Source organism: Microplitis demolitor, chromosome 4 (assembly GCF_026212275.2).
Source record: "Microplitis demolitor isolate Queensland-Clemson2020A chromosome 4, iyMicDemo2.1a, whole genome shotgun sequence".
Lineage (NCBI taxonomy): Eukaryota > Metazoa > Arthropoda > Insecta > Hymenoptera > Braconidae > Microplitis > Microplitis demolitor.
This window is the reverse complement of record NC_068548.1, coordinates 18,257,029-18,276,683: the sequence shown is the minus strand read 5'-3', so window position 1 is coordinate 18,276,683 and position 19,655 is coordinate 18,257,029. Positions and strand designations below refer to the sequence as shown.

Below are 19,655 nucleotides of genomic sequence, written 5' to 3'. Positions count from 1 at the left end.
GCGCCAGTTCTGCTTACCAAAAATGGCCCACTTGGCACTTTGATCCGAAATCTCATGGCTTCATAATTTAAGCAAGCCAGAGATCTCACCCATTTAAAGTTTGAGAATAGGTTGAGATCGTTTCGATCCCAAGACCTCTAATCATTCGCTTTACCAGATGAGACTCAATATAATAAATGCCAGCTATCCTGAGGGAAACTTCGGAGGGAACCAGCTACTAGATGGTTCGATTAGTCTTTCGCCCCTATACCCAGTTCAGACGATCGATTTGCACGTCAGAATCGCTACGGACCTCCATCAGGGTTTCCCCTGACTTCATCCTGACCAGGCATAGTTCACCATCTTTCGGGTCCCAACGTGTACGCTCTAGGTACGCCCTTTCTCAATGAGAATAGAACGTCCTGAGAATGCGGGATTACATCGTAACGTAACCCATCTTCTCTCAACTGTCTTAAGACAATCTATACTTTCATTACGCCTTTAGGTTTGGTTTGTATAAATATATCCCAATGACTCGCGTACATGTTAGACTCCTTGGTCCGTGTTTCAAGACGGGTCCTGTAAGTACCCAAAGCAGTAGCATCGCTAACCGGTAAATAAGCCAGTTAAAGACATTACACAGCTAACAGCAGACTTTTCCCAGCGACGGCATTAAATCCGCACTACCAGGAGAAAATCACGCTTGCGGTAAGCCTAACGCAAATGATTGCGGCTCAATACCATATGTATACTGTCAAACAGTTTATCAGGACACCAAAGGTCTTCAGTATAATAAAATACTAAAGGCTACCAATTGGGCCATAGATAAACATCCAACAGGTTGCGACGTTCTACTAGAGGAGAAGTGCACGCCGACAAATTTAGCAAAATTAATACAAGCAAGTATAATCTAGTGACCACAAGGATTCTATTATCACATCATAGCTTGCATTAATACTAAAAACGTTGACGATGAATCTCCTCATTCGATCTTTTGGGTTTCACAGGTTTACCCCTGAACGGTTTCACGTACTCTTGAACTCTCTCTTCAAAGTTCTTTTCAACTTTCCCTCACGGTACTTGTTCGCTATCGGTCTCGTAACAATATTTAGCCTTAGATGGAGTTTACCACCCACTTAGAGCTGCACTCTCAAGCAACCCGACTCTAAGGAGAGAATCACCCGAAACAATTTCCAGTCACTACGGGCCTGGCACCCTCTATGGGTAAATGGCCCCATTCAAGATGGACTTGGACATGATAATAAATCTCGGGTTAAATGATTCCTCCTAAACACTACATCTCCCAATGGCATGACCATGGGATTTAGTGCTGGGCTAATTCCTGTTCACTCGCCGTTACTAAGGAAATCCTTGTTAGTTTCTTTTCCTCCGCTTATTAATATGCTTAAATTCAGCGGGTAGTCTCACTTAATCTGAGGTCGTCAATTTAAAATGAAAAAAATCAGTGAACAAATAGTAACAACTGTTTTCGGTCCATTTATTATCATAATTCATAAACTCGAAATTCAGTTGTACAGTATTATTATAACAATTCACTGATTCAAGTAAAAATAATATTTTCAAACGACATTATCTTATTTTATAATCAAATATTAATAATGAACGTTCAATGTATATTTTCTCGCTAGTACATTCAATGTAAGCAGTTTTTATATAATAAACGACCCTCAGCCAAGTGTGGTCCGGGAATTGGATCCGTGGACCGCAATGTGCGTTCGAAGTGTCGATGTTCATGTGTCCTGCAGTTCACAAGTTGACGCGCAATTAGCTGCGTTCTTCATCGATTTACGAGCCAAGTGATCCACCGTTCAGGATAATCTTTTTTTTTTTAGAAAATACTTACATTTTCTTTTTATGCTTGTTGACTTAATTTTTATACATTGACAAAATGTCTTTTACATTAGAAACATATTATCCCTATTCTAATATAAAATTGCCATCTATACATCAGATGTATATGGCAACGAAACTTTGTAAATATAATTCAGTCATGGCGTATATTCATTTAAAAACCTCATCTACACAATATGTACAAGACATTTAGAGTATAGACTTGTATAGGTTACCATAACTATTTGGTAAATATTATCAAACACAAAGTTTCTGAAGATACTTCTCTCATGTAAGTATTCATTCAATTTACTTCATAAATAACATGCGTTAACACTTTTTTAAGTAATATTTATAATGTATATATATTACAGATACAAAATTTTGTATTGTATATTATACGTTAATGATCCTTCCGCAGGTTCACCTACGGAAACCTTGTTACGACTTTTACTTCCTCTAAATAATCAAGTTTGGTCATCTTTCCAACAACATCGGCAATGCCGAAACATTGCCGCGCATCAGTCCGAAGACCTCACTAAATCATTCAATCGGTAGTAGCGACGGGCGGTGTGTACAAAGGGCAGGGACGTAATCAACACGAGCTTATGACTCGTGCTTACTGGGAATTCCTCGTTCATGGGGAATAATTGCAAGCCCCAATCCCTAGCACGAAAGAGGTTCAGCGGGTTACCCGGGCCTTTCGGCCAGGGAAGACACGTTGATTCTTTCAGTGTAGCGCGCGTGCGGCCCAGAACATCTAAGGGCATCACAGACCTGTTATTGCTCAATCTCGTGCGGCTAGAAGCCGCCTGTCCCTCTAAGAAGATATTTATTTACGTTGGTAGTAAAAATCACTTGATCCGAAAATCAAGTAAATCTTTCAAGATACCAAAAACGCCTATTTAGCAGGCTAGAGTCTCGTTCGTTATCGGAATTAACCAGACAAATCGCTCCACCAACTAAGAACGGCCATGCACCACCACCCACCGAATCAAGAAAGAGCTATCAATCTGTCAATCCTTCCGGTGTCCGGGCCTGGTGAGGTTTCCCGTGTTGAGTCAAATTAAGCCGCAGGCTCCACTCCTGGTGGTGCCCTTCCGTCAATTCCTTTAAGTTTCAGCTTTGCAACCATACTTCCCCCGGAACCCAAAAGCTTTGGTTTCCCGGAAGCTGCCCGCCGAGTCATCGGAGGAACATCGGCGGATCGCTAGCTGGCATCGTTTATGGTTAGAACTAGGGCGGTATCTGATCGCCTTCGAACCTCTAACTTTCGTTCTTGATTAATGAAAACATTTTTGGCAAATGCTTTCGCTTCTGTTCGTCTTGCGACGATCCAAGAATTTCACCTCTAACGTCGCAATACGAATGCCCCCATCTGTCCCTATTAATCATTACCTCGGTATTCCGAAAACCAACAAAATAGAACCGAGGTCCTATTCTATTATTCCATGCACACAGTATTCAGGCAAAATAAGCCTGCTTTAAGCACTCTAATTTGTTCAAAGTAAACGTACCGGCCTACCTCGACACTCAATTAAGAGCACCGCGATAGGATTAAATTGGACCGCCAAGTTTGACCTCAGCTAAATCCACCGGTAGGACGTTCCATAACATGTCAGTTAACACCGCGAGCGATGAACCAACAGTATGAAACACAGATTCAACTACGAGCTTTTTAACCGCAACAACTTTAATATACGCTATTGGAGCTGGAATTACCGCGGCTGCTGGCACCAGACTTGCCCTCCAATGGATCCTCATTAAAGGATTTAAAGTGTATTCATTCCGATTACGGGGCCTCGGATGAGTCCCGTATCGTTATTTTTCGTCACTACCTCCCCGTGCCGGGAGTGGGTAATTTGCGCGCCTGCTGCCTTCCTTGGATGTGGTAGCCGTTTCTCAGGCTCCCTCTCCGGAATCGAACCCTGATTCCCCGTTACCCGTTACAACCATGGTAGGCGCAGAACCTACCATCGACAGTTGATAAGGCAGACATTTGAAAGATTCGTCGTCGGTACTAGACCATACGATCAGCAGAAAGTTATTCAGAGTCACCAAAAGTAACGATGGACAAGCCACCGATTGGTTTTGATCTAATAAAAGCGTTCCTTCCATCTCTGGTCGGAACTCTGGTTTGCATGTATTAGCTCTAGAATTACCACAGTTATCCAAGTAAATGTGGGTACGATCTAAGGAACCATAACTGATTTAATGAGCCATTCGCGGTTTCACCTTAATACGGCATGTACTGAGACATGCATGGCTTAATCTTTGAGACAAGCATATGACTACTGGCAGGATCAACCAGGGAGCTTCGTTATATGTTTTATTTTTTAAAACATCAGAATAACTCCTCTTTCACTTTATACATACATGATAGTATTTTAAAAATCCTATCTGTTGTTAAAGTGGTGCTGTTTGTAAGCATTTGCTTCATACAACACTTTTGAATTTTTGAATTTATATTACTTATTCACAAAATTGAATAATGATTTTATTTTTCAAACATCCTCTCATTTTTGTAAATATTACTCTCGCTAGATATTTTTATCAAAGCGACTTGGTTTTTATACACGTAAACGTGATATTTTATTCTTGCTCGGAAATAAGTAAGTCAATACTCAGTTTCATATTTGCACACTGTTTTTAAGTTATACATAATATTATATAAACGCCGTAGCGATTTACCACATAAAGAGTCATTCAGTCATAGACATCGACCCGTGGTACTGATGCGTTGATATTGTATATCTTGCCGTAGCCAGTATCCATCAGCTCTCACTCGAACTGCTTCAACTGACTACTCTTTCATACTAGTACGAGCCGGCCTCTAAAAAAGTTACAGTCACGCGCTGACTGCCAGCCGCGTCAACGGCGGCGGATACAACGGTAGCTCCCTGTATCTAAATTACATGTTGCCACTTGAAAAATTTTTCAAATATAAAATTATTTATTTTTATATACATAGTATTATTATTAATTTTTTTTTTTTTTTTTTTTTTTTTAATATAATTTAATTGTTTGGATAAAAATATTAAATTATTTATTTCTTTTTTCATTGAATATAAAATACTTTTATAATAATAAATAATATTTTCGCTTACTAATAATAATGAATTCTTATTCTATAAAAATCATAAATAAATAAATTTTATAAATTATTGTTTATTTCAATAATTATTTTATTTTTTTTTAATTAAGTATTTAATAATTTAAAAATAATTTGATACATTATAATAATATTAATAATAATAATAATAATAATAATAAATATTATCAGTTGTATAAAATAACTAATAATTATTATTGATTCTATAAAAATTATAAATAAAAAAAAATTATAAATCATTTTTTTTTTATATTAATTCAACTATAGAATTGAAAATAAAATAATTTTTTAATTGTTTAATATATAATAAAAAAAAATATTATCAGTTATAAAAAATAACTCTAATTCTTATTATTTATTTTATAAAAATTATAAATAAATAAATTTAATATTTTTTTTTTTTTTTTTTTAATTTTAGTATACATTTGATATATTTATAACATTCTATTTATACAATTTTATATATAAAACATCACAAAAACATCGTTTGAAAAATATTAAAACAACTAATATTATATTTATTTATTATTCTGTTAACAACAAAAGTTAATTTAGATAAATACTTTTTTTAAACATTTTTATCTTCATTATTACGTTAAAGATAAGTGTAATGAAAAAAATTTTGTATATATTTTTGGATTAAATACTTTACTACTTTTTATAAACATTTTTATATTTTAATTCACTTTTTATTCAATTACGTAAATTTGACTAAAAGAAAAACCTTTATTGATAAATGAAAAGAAAATAATAATAATATTTTTCTTATATACCCAATTTCATATCACTACATGCTTCAAATAATAAAATTATCACTATATTGATTCATTTTCATATTATTGCAACAACATTTCATTAAAGATATGTATTATACTAACATCAAAATTAATTAATTAATTAATATAATTATCATTATTTTGTTTTATTATTATTATTTTTTTTTCGCAAAAAATTACTTAATCTGATTATATTTATACGTAAATTTAAAAATTCTATAGTAATTATATAAATAATTTTTTTTAATTTCATATTATTTTCTTTTTACATTTAGCAGTACGACTTTTTATGTAAAGTTTTAGTTACTCTACTATAACAGCTACAACACATATTGTTTCGCAACGTTTTCAACATAAATGTTTTATTTTACAAGTAAATATTTTAACTATTCTTATTCATTTTAATTTTAGATCTTATCAATCTATAAGAGTTTATACTAAACATTCAAATTTTAATTAAAATTGAATTAAGATAATATATATTTATTATTTTTTTATCTAGTCTCTATTAAAATTATTTTCAATTATATTATCCAAATATCTTTTTTTCTACATATATTAACTATATTCAATTCACATAACAATATAAATTATATTATAATAAAAACATAAATATTGTAAAAACAAAAAAATTAACTATAAAATATTTATAATTATTTTATTTTTATTACTTATTGTGTTTTTTTTTTATTATGAAATTTATCTTAACAGTTGACTCAAAACTATTACATTTTTTTAAAAACATTTCGTTGATATTATTTGTCCATAACTAATCATACTAAAAAGTCGCAATTATAATTAAATTACATATATATCTGTCACTTTTATTAATTTTACATATTTATTTCAACTCTTATATTCTACGTTTTATTAATTAATTAATAACCAAGTAAAAAATAAAATCCATTATTATTATTATTATTATGTTTACTAAACTTCAAATGACTTGATAAACTGTGGTAGTACTTGAGCTAGGCTTTGAGCACAGTTATAGCTACGGCATATTCAATCAAACTTTGTCATATTTCAATTTTTATTATTATTGAAACGAGTATTACTTTAACATTACTTTCTTCTCTCTCTCTTTTTTTTTTTTCCTCGAATTTTACTTATTTTCTAAGATAGATAATTGTATATTTTTTTATTCATTTAGTTATTGTTAGTATTTTTACTTCTTTCTATACTTATTTTATATGTTCACGAATAGATGGCAAAGTTCAATTGCTCTTGAAATGAGTATGAAATATTGACTTAGTATTATATTATAATAATTATTATTATTTTTACAAAATCAAAATATTCTATAATTATTATGCGCATGACATTCAACTGTAATAAATTGAATATTTTATTAAAGTTGTATGCTATATTAAACATCTATACTCACGAGTCAACGACGGGAGTATACCTACCGTACTTTATGCCCACTACTATCAACGATTTGCCTCAACCAAATAATAACCATAATTCAAAATAGTTTTATTACTTATCTTTATTTTTATTATTCTAATTTATTACATACAAATTAACAAACTATATTTATAATATACTCATTATTTTTTGTCATATCTTACAATTTAATTTGATTTTTTTTTTTTTTTTTTTTTTTTTAATAATCAAATAACTTATCATCAATACATTCATTTTTATTAATTATTTCTCCGTTGATTATATTTTTCAATGTCATGTGTTTGTTAAAACATTTTCTTTAATATAAAAGTAATGTTTTTACGGTATACCCGTAATTACTTTTATACTATCTATCAAATTATTAAAATACTAAAATATATAAATCCAGTTTCTTACCTATATCAAACCAAAGACCCACAAGTTCTCTTATCAGTTGTTACGTCCCCGTAATATTTTATTGATTAAATTAAATTAATTATTTTTAATTAAATAATTTTATACAATGAAACGGAAATCGGTTATGATAAGAGAGTCGCCGTGGCTCGTGGGTAGGCAAAACAGATGACGATGCATGAGATCCGGGCTACGACGATTCTCTCACAGGGAATCTGAGATGCAGCGTCAACATTGTGTCAACTCTGTTGGCTTTATTATATTTTTATAATGACGAAATAGTCAGTCCTTCGAGAGAGCTCATGGAGCTCGAACCTCTGCTCTCTAGCCTTAATAAATTACAATTAATCTTAAATTAATCCAACCTTATTTTGGGCTGCCATTAAGCAGCCCAATACCCTACGACTCCATGGTTATTTTGGGCGTTGCTACCGGCAGCCCAATAATCCAAAAATCATCAATTAAATATTGGGCGCTGATACCGGCTGCCCAATAATTTATCCAGTCCTGGACACTGCCACCGGCTGTCCAGAATTCCTCAAATCCTGCATCCTCATAAATAATATGGAGACCAGATCGCGAACATATTTTAAAATCGCGAAAATCAAATAAAATTAATAATTAATAAAACAATCGACGACCACGGCCCACCAGGGGTCTATAGACACTGTAACGAGGCCAAACCTAGATAAAATTAAATAATTAAAAATTATTTTGATTTTTAATTAATTTTGGGTAATTTCCCAAAACGTAACACAGTTTTACTTTGTTTTACCATTCCTTTTCAATTTTACATTTTTTTTTTTTTTTTTTTTTGAGCTAAAACGCTAATAAAATTTGTATTCTTTTATTATTAGGAACAATTTTTTTTTTTTTTTTTTTTTTTTTTTTTTTAAAGTGTGGTTGCTACGAAAATTTTCAATCATATAAAAGTTTTATTTTAGATATATTTAATAAATATAAACACATAATTTCTATAAAAATTCCTATTTATTCATATTCGATTATTTTCATTATTGATTACTTAAATTAGTCATTGTTAAATATTTCAAATAAAAAAATCACTCATGATTATTAATTTTTATCACCAACTTTATTATTATTTTACTATTTTCATACATTGATATCTGAGATATTTAATACATATATTCTATAATATTTATTAATTTATATCATCGAATTTTTATTAAAATTACATATACTAACAATTATAATAGCCATAGAATTTATTTTATTTTATTAACTATATCCAAATAATATAGCAGTATCTGTTATTTCGATATAGTTAATAAATATTACATTAAAAAATTGTTTTCATTTATGTCTTGTGAGACAAAAATTAACAAACTTTCATAAAATAAATCAATTATGATTATTTAATAAATAATATAATAGTTATCTTTTTTTTTTTTCTTCTTTATTATACGTCTTTATATTACATCTATTTATGTAAAATTATTTATTTGTTACATCGATCATCCGGTGATTTTCATTCTTGACAGTATCTAAAAAATACAACAATTTAAATTAAATTGGAAAAAATTCATTTTCATGCAACAATTATATTTGAAATAAATAATTATTTAACTAAATAATATAACTCATTTATTCTATTTCAATTTAAGGGACAACAAAAAAACATTGTGATTTTAATTCTGCTAAACTTTTATATTGTCATTTCTGAAGTTGAAAAGTTTCTAAATTTATATCCAACTATTATCAGATCGTTTCTTTCGAAATTTTATACTTTGTTCAATAACAACCAATATTCATTAACTTGTAAATTACTTGATACTTCCCATTAGTACTTGTAAATTCATTTTTTACCGATAAATTAAAAATCTTAACCTTTTTATTTTTTTCCACACTTAATAGATAATTTTTATCCTTTACAAATATACTTATATCTAAAAATTTCACCTACATGCTTTAAAATAATTATTAATTTCGTTATACTTAATACAAATCTCTGAAAAATCATAAAACATATATTTATAATTATTTTTTATCAATTTTCATCTTTTTAATGTTTAATATGTTTTTGTAAACATCTTTTATCTTCGCACATCAACCGCGGAAGTAAGACTACTATACTTTATACTCATCATTACTAACGCTTTGCCTCAATTCATTGATACATGCAGTCTAATTTTTTTTTCTTTCTTTATAATATCTCTTTTACATAAATAAACAATATATTATCACATTCTACAATTTTTTTTTTTTTTCCAATTGTACAATTATATTTATTATTTATACCGTATTGCTTCCGTTTTTTAAAATTAAAACATACCGATTATTACAGTATTTGTTTAAATGTGCTTATATGTCTATTTGGTGATATACATTATCTACATATTAAATCGATAAAAGGCCTCACTCTGTCCACAACGATTTTGACTTTCTCGAATTAATAAGATAAGACTTGTGGTAGTTGTGCTAAGATCTCACAACCTGTTATTAGGACGTGTTGGTTAAACAAGCTTCCCTCAAACATCTACACGTGACGCCCAAATCTTATTACTCTACTATGGCAGTTAAAACACTTTGAGTTATAATATAAAGTTTTTGTAATAACAAACCCATCACAAAATTCCATATCCAAGTTCTAAATAGATTTATGTATCCATGATTTATATCCAATTTTATTATACAGAAATATATAGATACCTATATAGCAAGTAACATGCATTTTTTTTATTAATTGCAACAGTTTATACCCAATATCAAAATATCTGTAAAAATTCAATAAATATATACTACATAGCCATTATTTATTTATTTATTTATTTTTTTTCTATTAAAATTAAATTCAAATTTGTAATAACTTAATATTTTGACAACTATATTCCTAATATTATTTATATTTTTCAACTGCATACAATTATTAGAATTATTAGAACAATTGTCACGTCTGCTACATTCCAAAATTTTATTTTATTTTTTTCTTCTCAAATAATTTCAAAAGATTAGTCGTCCAGTATCGAACACTAAAATAATTTTCAATAAACTAAATAAACAATACTTTTAAATACATTTGGTATTTTTAAACTCTTCGAGCTCGACAAAAGTTACATTTTGTATTAATCTCCGAAAATTCGTGAAATTAAAAATAATCCATAAGGATCGTTTTTTTAAGTTTCACTCATCATTATACTTGCTAAATTCGATGGATTTTAAACAGAAATTGATGGAAATGAACAAGATGGAGAGTTACACAAACTTTGAATTAAACCAGCGAGTTAATATATGAAATACCTAGAAAAAATCGTCAGAAATTGTGATTTATTCCGGGTCAGTACCATTCGTCGCTCACTTTAACTGTTAATGCATTATTGCATGCCTCAAGCGTGAGTGTAGGTATGCTCTACTCTCGCCTAAAAATAAAAAAAACTCAGTTCCGTCAGAGTTTTTTATAATTTTTAACATAAAAAAAAAAAAATTAAACTGAAAAATCTATTATTGATAGATAATTATTTGTAAATCTACATATACTACAATATGATACATCAAATTATTTTATAATAGATTATAAATTTTAAATTAAGTGACTGTTTTTAAAATCGCGCTCAGCCGGGTATTCTTCACTTTGACATTCCTTCGTTAGATTAAATTTAGGTTAAGGCAAATTTTTTAAGAAACGTTATAACTATATCATATTAAATATATTTTTTAAATTCATGAAATTTTATATTATGAAAGAATAAAGTAGTATAATTTATAAATTATTTTCCACATCAATAAACTTATCACAGTTTCATTGATATTGTCTTTGAGCAACTATAGGGCCATGTGTTGATCGAGTAATGATGCGTCACAACTTTTAGTGAGCGACTATGGGTACACTCAAGGACCTTATTAAAAAAATTAATAATAATTAATTATCAACATCATTCTTCCAACTAAAATTTTATTCTAATACTTATAACTATGAAACATAACTATAAAGAAAAAAAAATTATTTTTCATTTTATTTATATTAATAAATTAAATAAAATAATAAATAAAATAAATAATTTATATTGAGTGATTTAATGTCACATCACTAAAAAGTGAGCCGGTATCGGGGCTTTTATCTTAATACATTAGTTTTAAATGTTTTTTTTTTTTTTTTTTTTTTATTTGAATAAGATAATAAATTTTATTTATCTAGTTATTTATATTTATATGAATTGTTGATCATTTTTTCATTTAATTTATTAATTAAAAAAAATTGAATGTCTATTACTTATAATATCGTCAAATTATGCTTGTAAAGCAAAAAAATAAATTAAAATATTTTTATTTTAAATTTTCGTTCCATTAATAAAATTATGTTTCTTGATAAAACTAAATTATAAGTAATTACCAAACGAGTAATCTAAAAAACTTGTCAATTAAAATAACTTTTGTAAGACGTGAAAAATATGTTGTCTATAAATCAACAACATGACATTCAACCGCTTTTATAGTGTAATTAAAATTTGCCATTTTTTCAATTTTAGTCACATAGTTAAAAAAAATTTTTTTTTCTACAACTTCAGAACCAAAATCTATGTCTTATTTATGTTAAAAAAGTTTGTTTTGAGATAAAATAAAATTTATTATACCTTTTTCTAAACCCCCTTTATATCTCCCCATTTCTTTTAAAATAGTAGGAAAAGTGTCTGCCTAAAGACCTAAGTTTTCGAATTTAGAGAGATTCCAATAATCTATTATGTCAAATAAAATTTCTATTAAAATCAAAATTCCCGCTTAAATTCGACTGGCGGAAATAAAATGAATTAAAACAACATGTTGTTAGCTTGTTGGCGCCACGTGTGACTGTTCTTTCTTTCCTTAAAAAGCTAAAATACACATAGCATATACATTAACACGAATAAATTTTCATGTGTCAGTGTTTAGTTCCACGCTTATGCTTATGCGTGACAGTAGTTTGTTTAACATACTGTATATTCAATAGCCTTTATTTATTGTGCCGGCTGTTACTGTCTAATTATTGTATTTTATTATAAAATATTATTTAATAATTAATACTTAACAATGGTAACAATAAAAGCACGTAAAAGTTCAAATAAAAATCCACCAATTTTAAGTCATGAATTTATCATTCAAAATCATGCTGACATCGTGTCATGTGTGGCTATGGTCTTCGTTATTGGTCTTATGGTTCAGGTCAGTTTCTTGCCCTACTTACTTTTTATACTTTTCTTTTATCATATTAAAATTTTTTATTAATTTAAAGTATATTAGCAATTATACAGTTTTAATTTTATTTACTGTCACCTTATTTTTGAAGCTATTCAAACATGAACATTTCTTACCTTTTGCCATATGTTACAAGTGACAGACTAAACTCATTAAATCAATGTACATTATAAGTTGATTATCTTCATAATATATAATAATCAATAAATTATTATTAGTTACTAAAGTTTATTATTATTTTTTTTACAGATAACTTCACCATGGGCTTACATATTTATTGCACTCCAACACAATGTTTCGATGACAGAAGAAGTAGATGCTCCTTGGCAGCCAGTTAAATTTACAACTGGTTGGAAAGATGCTTGTGCTGTATTCTTCTATTTTCTTATTACAATTGTTATGCATGCTGTTGTTCAAGAATATATTTTGGATGTAAGTATTATTAATTACATTACAAAAACAAAAAAGCTTATTTTTGGTTTCTCATCTACACAGAGGAAAAATAACTATTATTCAAAAATGACGTTCTACAACCAAGAAATTAATTTATTGAAAATATGCAATTGTATTTGTCTTTCTTTTCTTTTTTTTTGGTTAAAGAAGTCAAATCGCCTTTGTAACGATTATTTAAAATGAAAATTACTTGTTACAAAATAAAATATTGTTGAAATAAATTGTCAAAGTCTTTCATCAAAATTTTAAATGTTTGTTAACAAAAAACTTTTTATGAATTTACATATTTTATTGGTTTATTTTGTAGTCATTTTTTTTTTTTTAAATATTCTCAATTAAAATATAACTATTCAAAATTTTCAATAAATTTTCTTGGTTCAAGAATGTAGTTTTTTGATTAAAGTGATTTTTTCTTTCAGCATAACATAGATAAGGAAATAGTTTATTTAAAAATATTTGACTTAATAAATAAGTTTATATTTTATTATGTAATCTTTTATTTTTTCGGTAATGTATAAGTTTTTATAGCAAAACATTCAAAATAATATCATGTTTCGGTTTGCTACGGACGTACTGACCTCTGAGTTTTTCTCGATCAATGATAACTGATTTTTAAAAACTGATAATATTACTTACTAATATAATCTACTTTTCAATGTACAGTAGACTCTGGTTATAAGTTACATCGGACGCTCTACTCACTCTCACTCTTACGTCAATTTCATTTTTTCCTGTAAGTAAGAGTATAGACAGAAATATAATTTATAACCAGAGTCTACTGTATTATATTTTTGTTAGCCACAGTTACAAAAGTACAATTTCAGATATTAATAAAAAAATAAATTTAATTTTTATGTTATTAAATTTTTAGTAAATTTCATAAAAATTTAACTATCGCATTTATATTCTGATAGCACAATTTTAAAAAAAATTTTTCATATATCTTTATTTGAACAAATATATATAATACGATCACAATTTAAGTCAGATTCCAATAATATTGCGTCGATTTTAAAAAATTATAATTAGAAATTTTTTAAATAAAATTTAAACTACAATTCTACTTCCACGTTTCATTTTCATATCTTTCTAATGAAATGACTTAGATTAAATTTTTTAAAATGTTACAGCTAATAAAATAATTCAATTTTTTGTATTCCACGATATTTTTTACCGTTTTATAGGAGTTTAAAATTTTTTAAATCAATTTTTAGAAATCTAGCATTTATTCTAGCTACCAAATTACATTTTTATTTTAATATATTTTGTGATATTGTTGTAAAAAATAACTTTTATAGTACGTGTCATAACTTTTTTATGTTTAAGTTACGATTTTTCAAATTCAAATTTTAATTTTTCCTACATAGACAATAAATTTTAATATTTATCCTATAATTAGTTACGTTTTAATTATAAATTAAAGAGCTACTATTTAGAATGATAGTATTTACTAATCACTCTATCATATCACTTGTCGTTTCTCAATTTATATAAGCAATTTTTTTCCACCTATTAATACTTATAAAGTTAAACAACATCTGGCTTATTAATTAAACATGTGATAATTTAAATAAATGAAAATAATAAATTATTGACAGACTAAATGTAATGATTTTATAACTGGAGTTTTAATAAAATCAATAACAGATATAAAATGTCATTGAACTTTGAATCTAAAAGCAATATCGATAACAGGATTACGTCGTCTACTTGACGTAAAATCATTCATACTAAATTAATCACAATATTAATTATTTGTAATAAACTATTACATCTAAACCCGTGTTACATTCAAACATAATATTTTTTTTATATCATTGTAGAAATTTATTTATTTATTTTTATGAGATAATCATAAATAGGGTAACGAGACCATTAGCAGGAAGTTAAGGGAATTTTGAAGTTTTGGTAAAAACTTGAGTTATAAAATAGTGACTCATTAAATTAACAAAAAATTTAGTAGGCGTAAAAAAATATTAGACATTTGAAAAAAACTTTAATTACTTAATTTTTACTTTTTCTACACACTCGAGAATAAACACTCATCCACTCCAAATCATATACTCTAGCCAAGTCCATCTTGACAAAAAAAAAATAATAATAACAAGGAAAAAATAAAATTTTAGAAAAATCATGAAACCCCAGTAGTGGAAAAGTTAAGCAAGTATTTAATAAATAATTTTTATGTGAATTTAAATATGTAAAATTAGTAAAAAGAAAAAAAATTATAAGTATACTTCTTATTGTTTTTTTTTCGTTTATAATGAATAATTATTGACTCGCTGTTGAAGGATGTACCGCTATTAGTCCCGTTACCTTACTTTGAATTTAAAAAAAATAATAATAATAATAATAACAATAATAATAACAACAACAATAATAATAATAATAATAATAATAATAATAATAATAATATAATTATTTACAGAAAATTTCAAAAAAATTACATCTCAGCAAAATAAAACTATCCAAGTTCAATGTATCAAGTCAGTTATTGGTATTTTATGTATTATCTTCAGTATGGGGTATCGATATTATAATGAGAGACAACTTGTTGCTGGAATTCCCATCACTTTGGCAATCATATCCATTGCCAATGTCATTTTTATTGAAACTTTTCTTCATAGTACAATTGGCTTACTGGTTACATACTTATCCTGAACTATATTTCCAACGTACTAAACGTGAAGAAATTCCATCTCGAATTGTCCATGCTACTATTGGTTTATTTTTCACACTCGCTGGTTACATTTTCAAGTACGTCTCCAATAAATTATATATCTTGACTAACTTACATCAATAAAAACAAATATATAACATTAATTTTTATCAATTAAATTACTAACTAAAATCGAAAGATATTTAAAGAAAAATATTGAGGCTCGGCCGTACCTAACGAAATCTCGAATTTAAGACTTATAATTACGTCTTGAATATTTATGGGACACGAATGATGAAAACCTTCCGAGGAAGTTCGCCTTCTGCTTTTTGTCGGAAGCTAAGAAAATCGCTGTTATGATAATTATTTCATAAATAATTAGAATTCTTGAATTCGAGATTTCGTTAGGTGCGGCCCAGCCTTAACAACTAATATAATTTGAAAAAATGATTTATTTCAGTTTCCAACATATAACTGTTATTCTGCTAGTTATTCATTATATTGGAGACGCACTTCAACATACTGCACGTTGGGTTCATATTGTTTATCGTAAAGAATCAAGAACTCGTCGTAAGCTTATTAATTATTTTTAAATTGTTAAATAATTAATTTAAAAAATAATAATTATTTATATTAATTTTTTTTCAGTTACATTTACAATTGCAAATTACGTATATATTATAACCAGGTTCATTACATTGGCTGTTGCTGGTCTTTTCTACGTATATGGATTAAGTCAAATTGATTCTTTATTGGATTATAAAACTGGTCACTTTAATATTCCAGCAATTCGTTTCTCTGCATTTGGTCTTGTGGCTTTGTTCCAAGCCTATCTTCTTTATGAATTTGTAAAACGTCAGAGACAGCGTACAAGCGAAACAAGTGCACCTGCTGTACATTCTAAGACGAAACCTAAACAACAAAAATTAAAAAAAAAAGATGGTAAATTATTTATTTTATTTTTTTTTTAAATAATAAAGACTTACAAAAAAAAATCACACTCTGATTATTTTAAAAAATTTTTGAACATGTGTTTGAAAAATTTGAAATTTATATATATTTTCTTTCATGTTTTATAAAATTTTTTTAAAAATGGAGTTAGATTTTTTAATGAGTCATTATTATCAATATAAATATTTTTTTTTTATTCAAAAGGTAAAAAAGCAACAGCCTCAGAAGATGATGATCTCCCAGAAGTAGACCAAGAAACAAAAAAAAATCTAAGATCTCGATCAGCGACAAAAGCTAAATAATAAATTAATTTTTAATATAATATATTATTGATTAAGGCTGATTATCAAGTGGCTTCCGGTTGCTGTAATTAAACACTCTTAAATTATAAAAATGAAAGATCACTTTATAGATTATGAATTTTATAAATTTTAATAATTATTTTAAAAATGAATATATTTATTTTAAACAAAAAATACAATTGCTCACAATGTCGAATGGCGATTTTACAATTTATTTAAATTTAAATATTTGTAAAAACTGTGAAATCATAAGCAGTATTTTTTTTCTTTTTTACTTCATTCTCTAAATTACACATCGTAAAAACTTTCCAATATTTTAATACTTCTTCTTAAATTTATTATAAAAATTAAAACCCACTGAACTTTAGGTGCAACAATTTTATATAAATGAAATACATTTTTCCATTGACTATTGTGCATATGTAAATTTTAAAAACAACAAATAATATTCCAATTTTTATCACTCTCTCGCATGTTTAATATTAAATTATCTAAATTATTATCAATAATAGTTAAACTGGTGTTGTAATATTTAAATAAAGTTTAATTATTTTTTGAAATATGTTTTTTTTTTTTTAATTTTATATCATGACCAAACTAGAGTTAAAAAATCTAAAAAACGATTGACCCTGGGGGCCAGCCCCGAACCATTCCGCTATTTTCGAGCTCCTTGTCGTCGATACATGTTCGAGCTCTTTGAGCTCAACAATACCTTTCAATACATTGGTATTTTCGAGTCCTTCGAGCTCGAAAAAAGTGGCGTTTCGTATTAATCTCCGAGAATTCAAGAAATGGAAAATAATCAATATTAATCCTTGTTTAAAGTTTTGCTCATGATTATGTTTGATGAGCTCAATGTTTTTGGACAGAAATCAATAAAAATAATTAAGATGAAGAATTACGTAAACTGTGAACTAAACCAACGAGTTAATATATAAAACATCCGGAAAAAAATATCAGAAACAGTCATTTTTGGAAACCGATTGCAATAATTTATGTTTCGATCATCAAACATTATGTAATCAGAGGGCTGGTTTAAGTTTTGAAACATATGACGAATGACGATTCTCGTTATCGAAAAAAAATGAAGTAAATTGTTATTTTTTTAATGAACTAATTAACCGATTCTGTTGTTTGAGATGGGATCCGACGCGACTTATAAAGCTTTAGAGCTGAATAAATTTTTAAATCAATCCGTGAAGTATACTAAAAGCTATAAAAAAAAAATATTTTTCAAAAAATTTTATTTTTAGAATAACTCGAAAAGTACTGTACCAATCAAACCCAATTCTCACAGCACCTAGGAATTAACAAGCTGCTTCGAATGCCACCTTAAAAATCTAAATCGCAACATCCGTTCAAAAGGTATAATATTTACATACGTACACACATATATACACTCGGACTTCCTCTTGAAAATAGTCAGGATAGCTTCCTAAGGCCTTAAAACGCCGAGATCTGTTGAAAACTCGGTTTTCGAAAACCGGACCGAAACCAATTACTTTCCTATTTTTTGAAAATTTCCAATTTTTTTTGCGGGAAGTTGAAAAACGTTTTAAAACTTTCTACTAAACTGATTTCACTAAAACTTTTGATATTCAAATCCTGTAAATAAGTTCTATTACAAATATCTATTAAAATTAATTTATATTAATTTTAAAATAAAAATAAAATACATTTATTTTTTGATACTTTTGATTGTATAACTAATTCGGTTAGTTTATAAATTTAATAAAAACTTAATTATATAAAAATTTTTATCACAAGAATTAATCAATTTGTTAATCTATGAAAATAATATTATTTCATCAAAGATTATAATTTGAGGATATTTTTTAAGTAAAGTATTCACTGTACTCTGAGAAATTTGATTTTTGAATCATGATTTATTATTAAATAATTTTATTCATCACGAGGATAATAGAAAATAAGAATCTGATTACTGATAAATATTGGACGTTTCTTCACTTTTATCGTGACTTCTAATATAAACTAAACACACAATGAACAATAATAAACAATTCACAGTAGCCATAAATATAAACTTTTTCATATCAAGTAATTTCATAAACATACTTATCTAAATCAGTCAAATTTTATCGTCAAAATAATGCTACAAAATCTATTTATTAATTTTTAAGCTAAAAAAACCTTTAAAAAATATTTTTAGATTTTAAATTTTATTAAAAAAATAAACAATAGATTAACTAACAATAAATTAATCTAATCAGTAAAAAGGAAAAAAGAAATAATTATCCGTCGTAAAATAGTTTAATTGATCGATCGTTTTTATAAATAAGCTCTATTACTGATAGCCTGAACAATGGAGCACTTTATTTTACAATCAAATTTTTTAAAAATATCATTAAATAAAATAAATTTTTTTTTTTTTTTTCATAAAAAATTAAAAAATTTCACTTAAATAAATTTATATTTAATAATAATCTAGAATAAAAAATAAAATTTATGAACCGTTTCTTCTTAATTCTCAAATTTTCTTTCCCACGTGTATATTTTCTTATTTTTATATTTACATATATATTTGTTTGTACAAATCTCTGTACTGTTATCGCAAATATTCA

The 19,655-nt window shown here is 27.2% G+C and overlaps 1 protein-coding gene, 1 long non-coding RNA gene and 3 other non-coding genes across 5 annotated transcripts in view; 1 reads left to right on the top strand and 4 right to left on the bottom strand.

Annotated features, from left to right (window-relative positions):
• Positions 1–1,421, bottom strand: part of LOC128667712 (large subunit ribosomal RNA) — a 3,923-nt gene extending 2,502 nt beyond the window's left edge. Inside the window, exon 1 of the ribosomal RNA XR_008403662.1 lies at positions 1–1,421. This exon is cut by the window's left edge and continues 2,502 nt beyond it. This is a non-coding gene — a ribosomal RNA (large subunit ribosomal RNA).
• Positions 1,422–1,661: 240 nt separating this feature from the next.
• Positions 1,662–1,816, bottom strand: LOC128667687 (5.8S ribosomal RNA). Its single transcript, XR_008403638.1, has one exon. It is a non-coding gene; the product is annotated as a 5.8S ribosomal RNA (ribosomal RNA).
• Positions 1,817–2,234: 418 nt separating this feature from the next.
• LOC128667706 (small subunit ribosomal RNA) lies at positions 2,235–4,144 on the bottom strand. Its single transcript, XR_008403656.1, has one exon. It is a non-coding gene; the product is annotated as a small subunit ribosomal RNA (ribosomal RNA).
• An 8,221-nt stretch (positions 4,145–12,365) lies between these two features.
• On the top strand, positions 12,366–17,254 carry LOC103574758 (translocating chain-associated membrane protein 1). Its single transcript, XM_014443742.2, has 6 exons — positions 12,366–12,675; positions 12,958–13,140; positions 15,590–15,918; positions 16,281–16,390; positions 16,469–16,762; positions 16,976–17,254. Exons 1-6 carry the CDS (start codon positions 12,544–12,546, stop codon positions 17,071–17,073), a joined length of 1,146 nt encoding a protein of 381 aa, XP_014299228.1. The 5' UTR covers positions 12,366–12,543; the 3' UTR covers positions 17,074–17,254.
• On the bottom strand, positions 16,641–19,621 carry LOC103574757 (uncharacterized). Its single transcript, XR_549266.2, has 3 exons — positions 19,546–19,621; positions 18,460–18,678; positions 16,641–16,732 (listed from the first exon to the last, which is right to left on the bottom strand). It is a non-coding gene; the product is annotated as an uncharacterized LOC103574757 (long non-coding RNA).
• Positions 19,622–19,655: the final 34 nt, after the last annotated feature.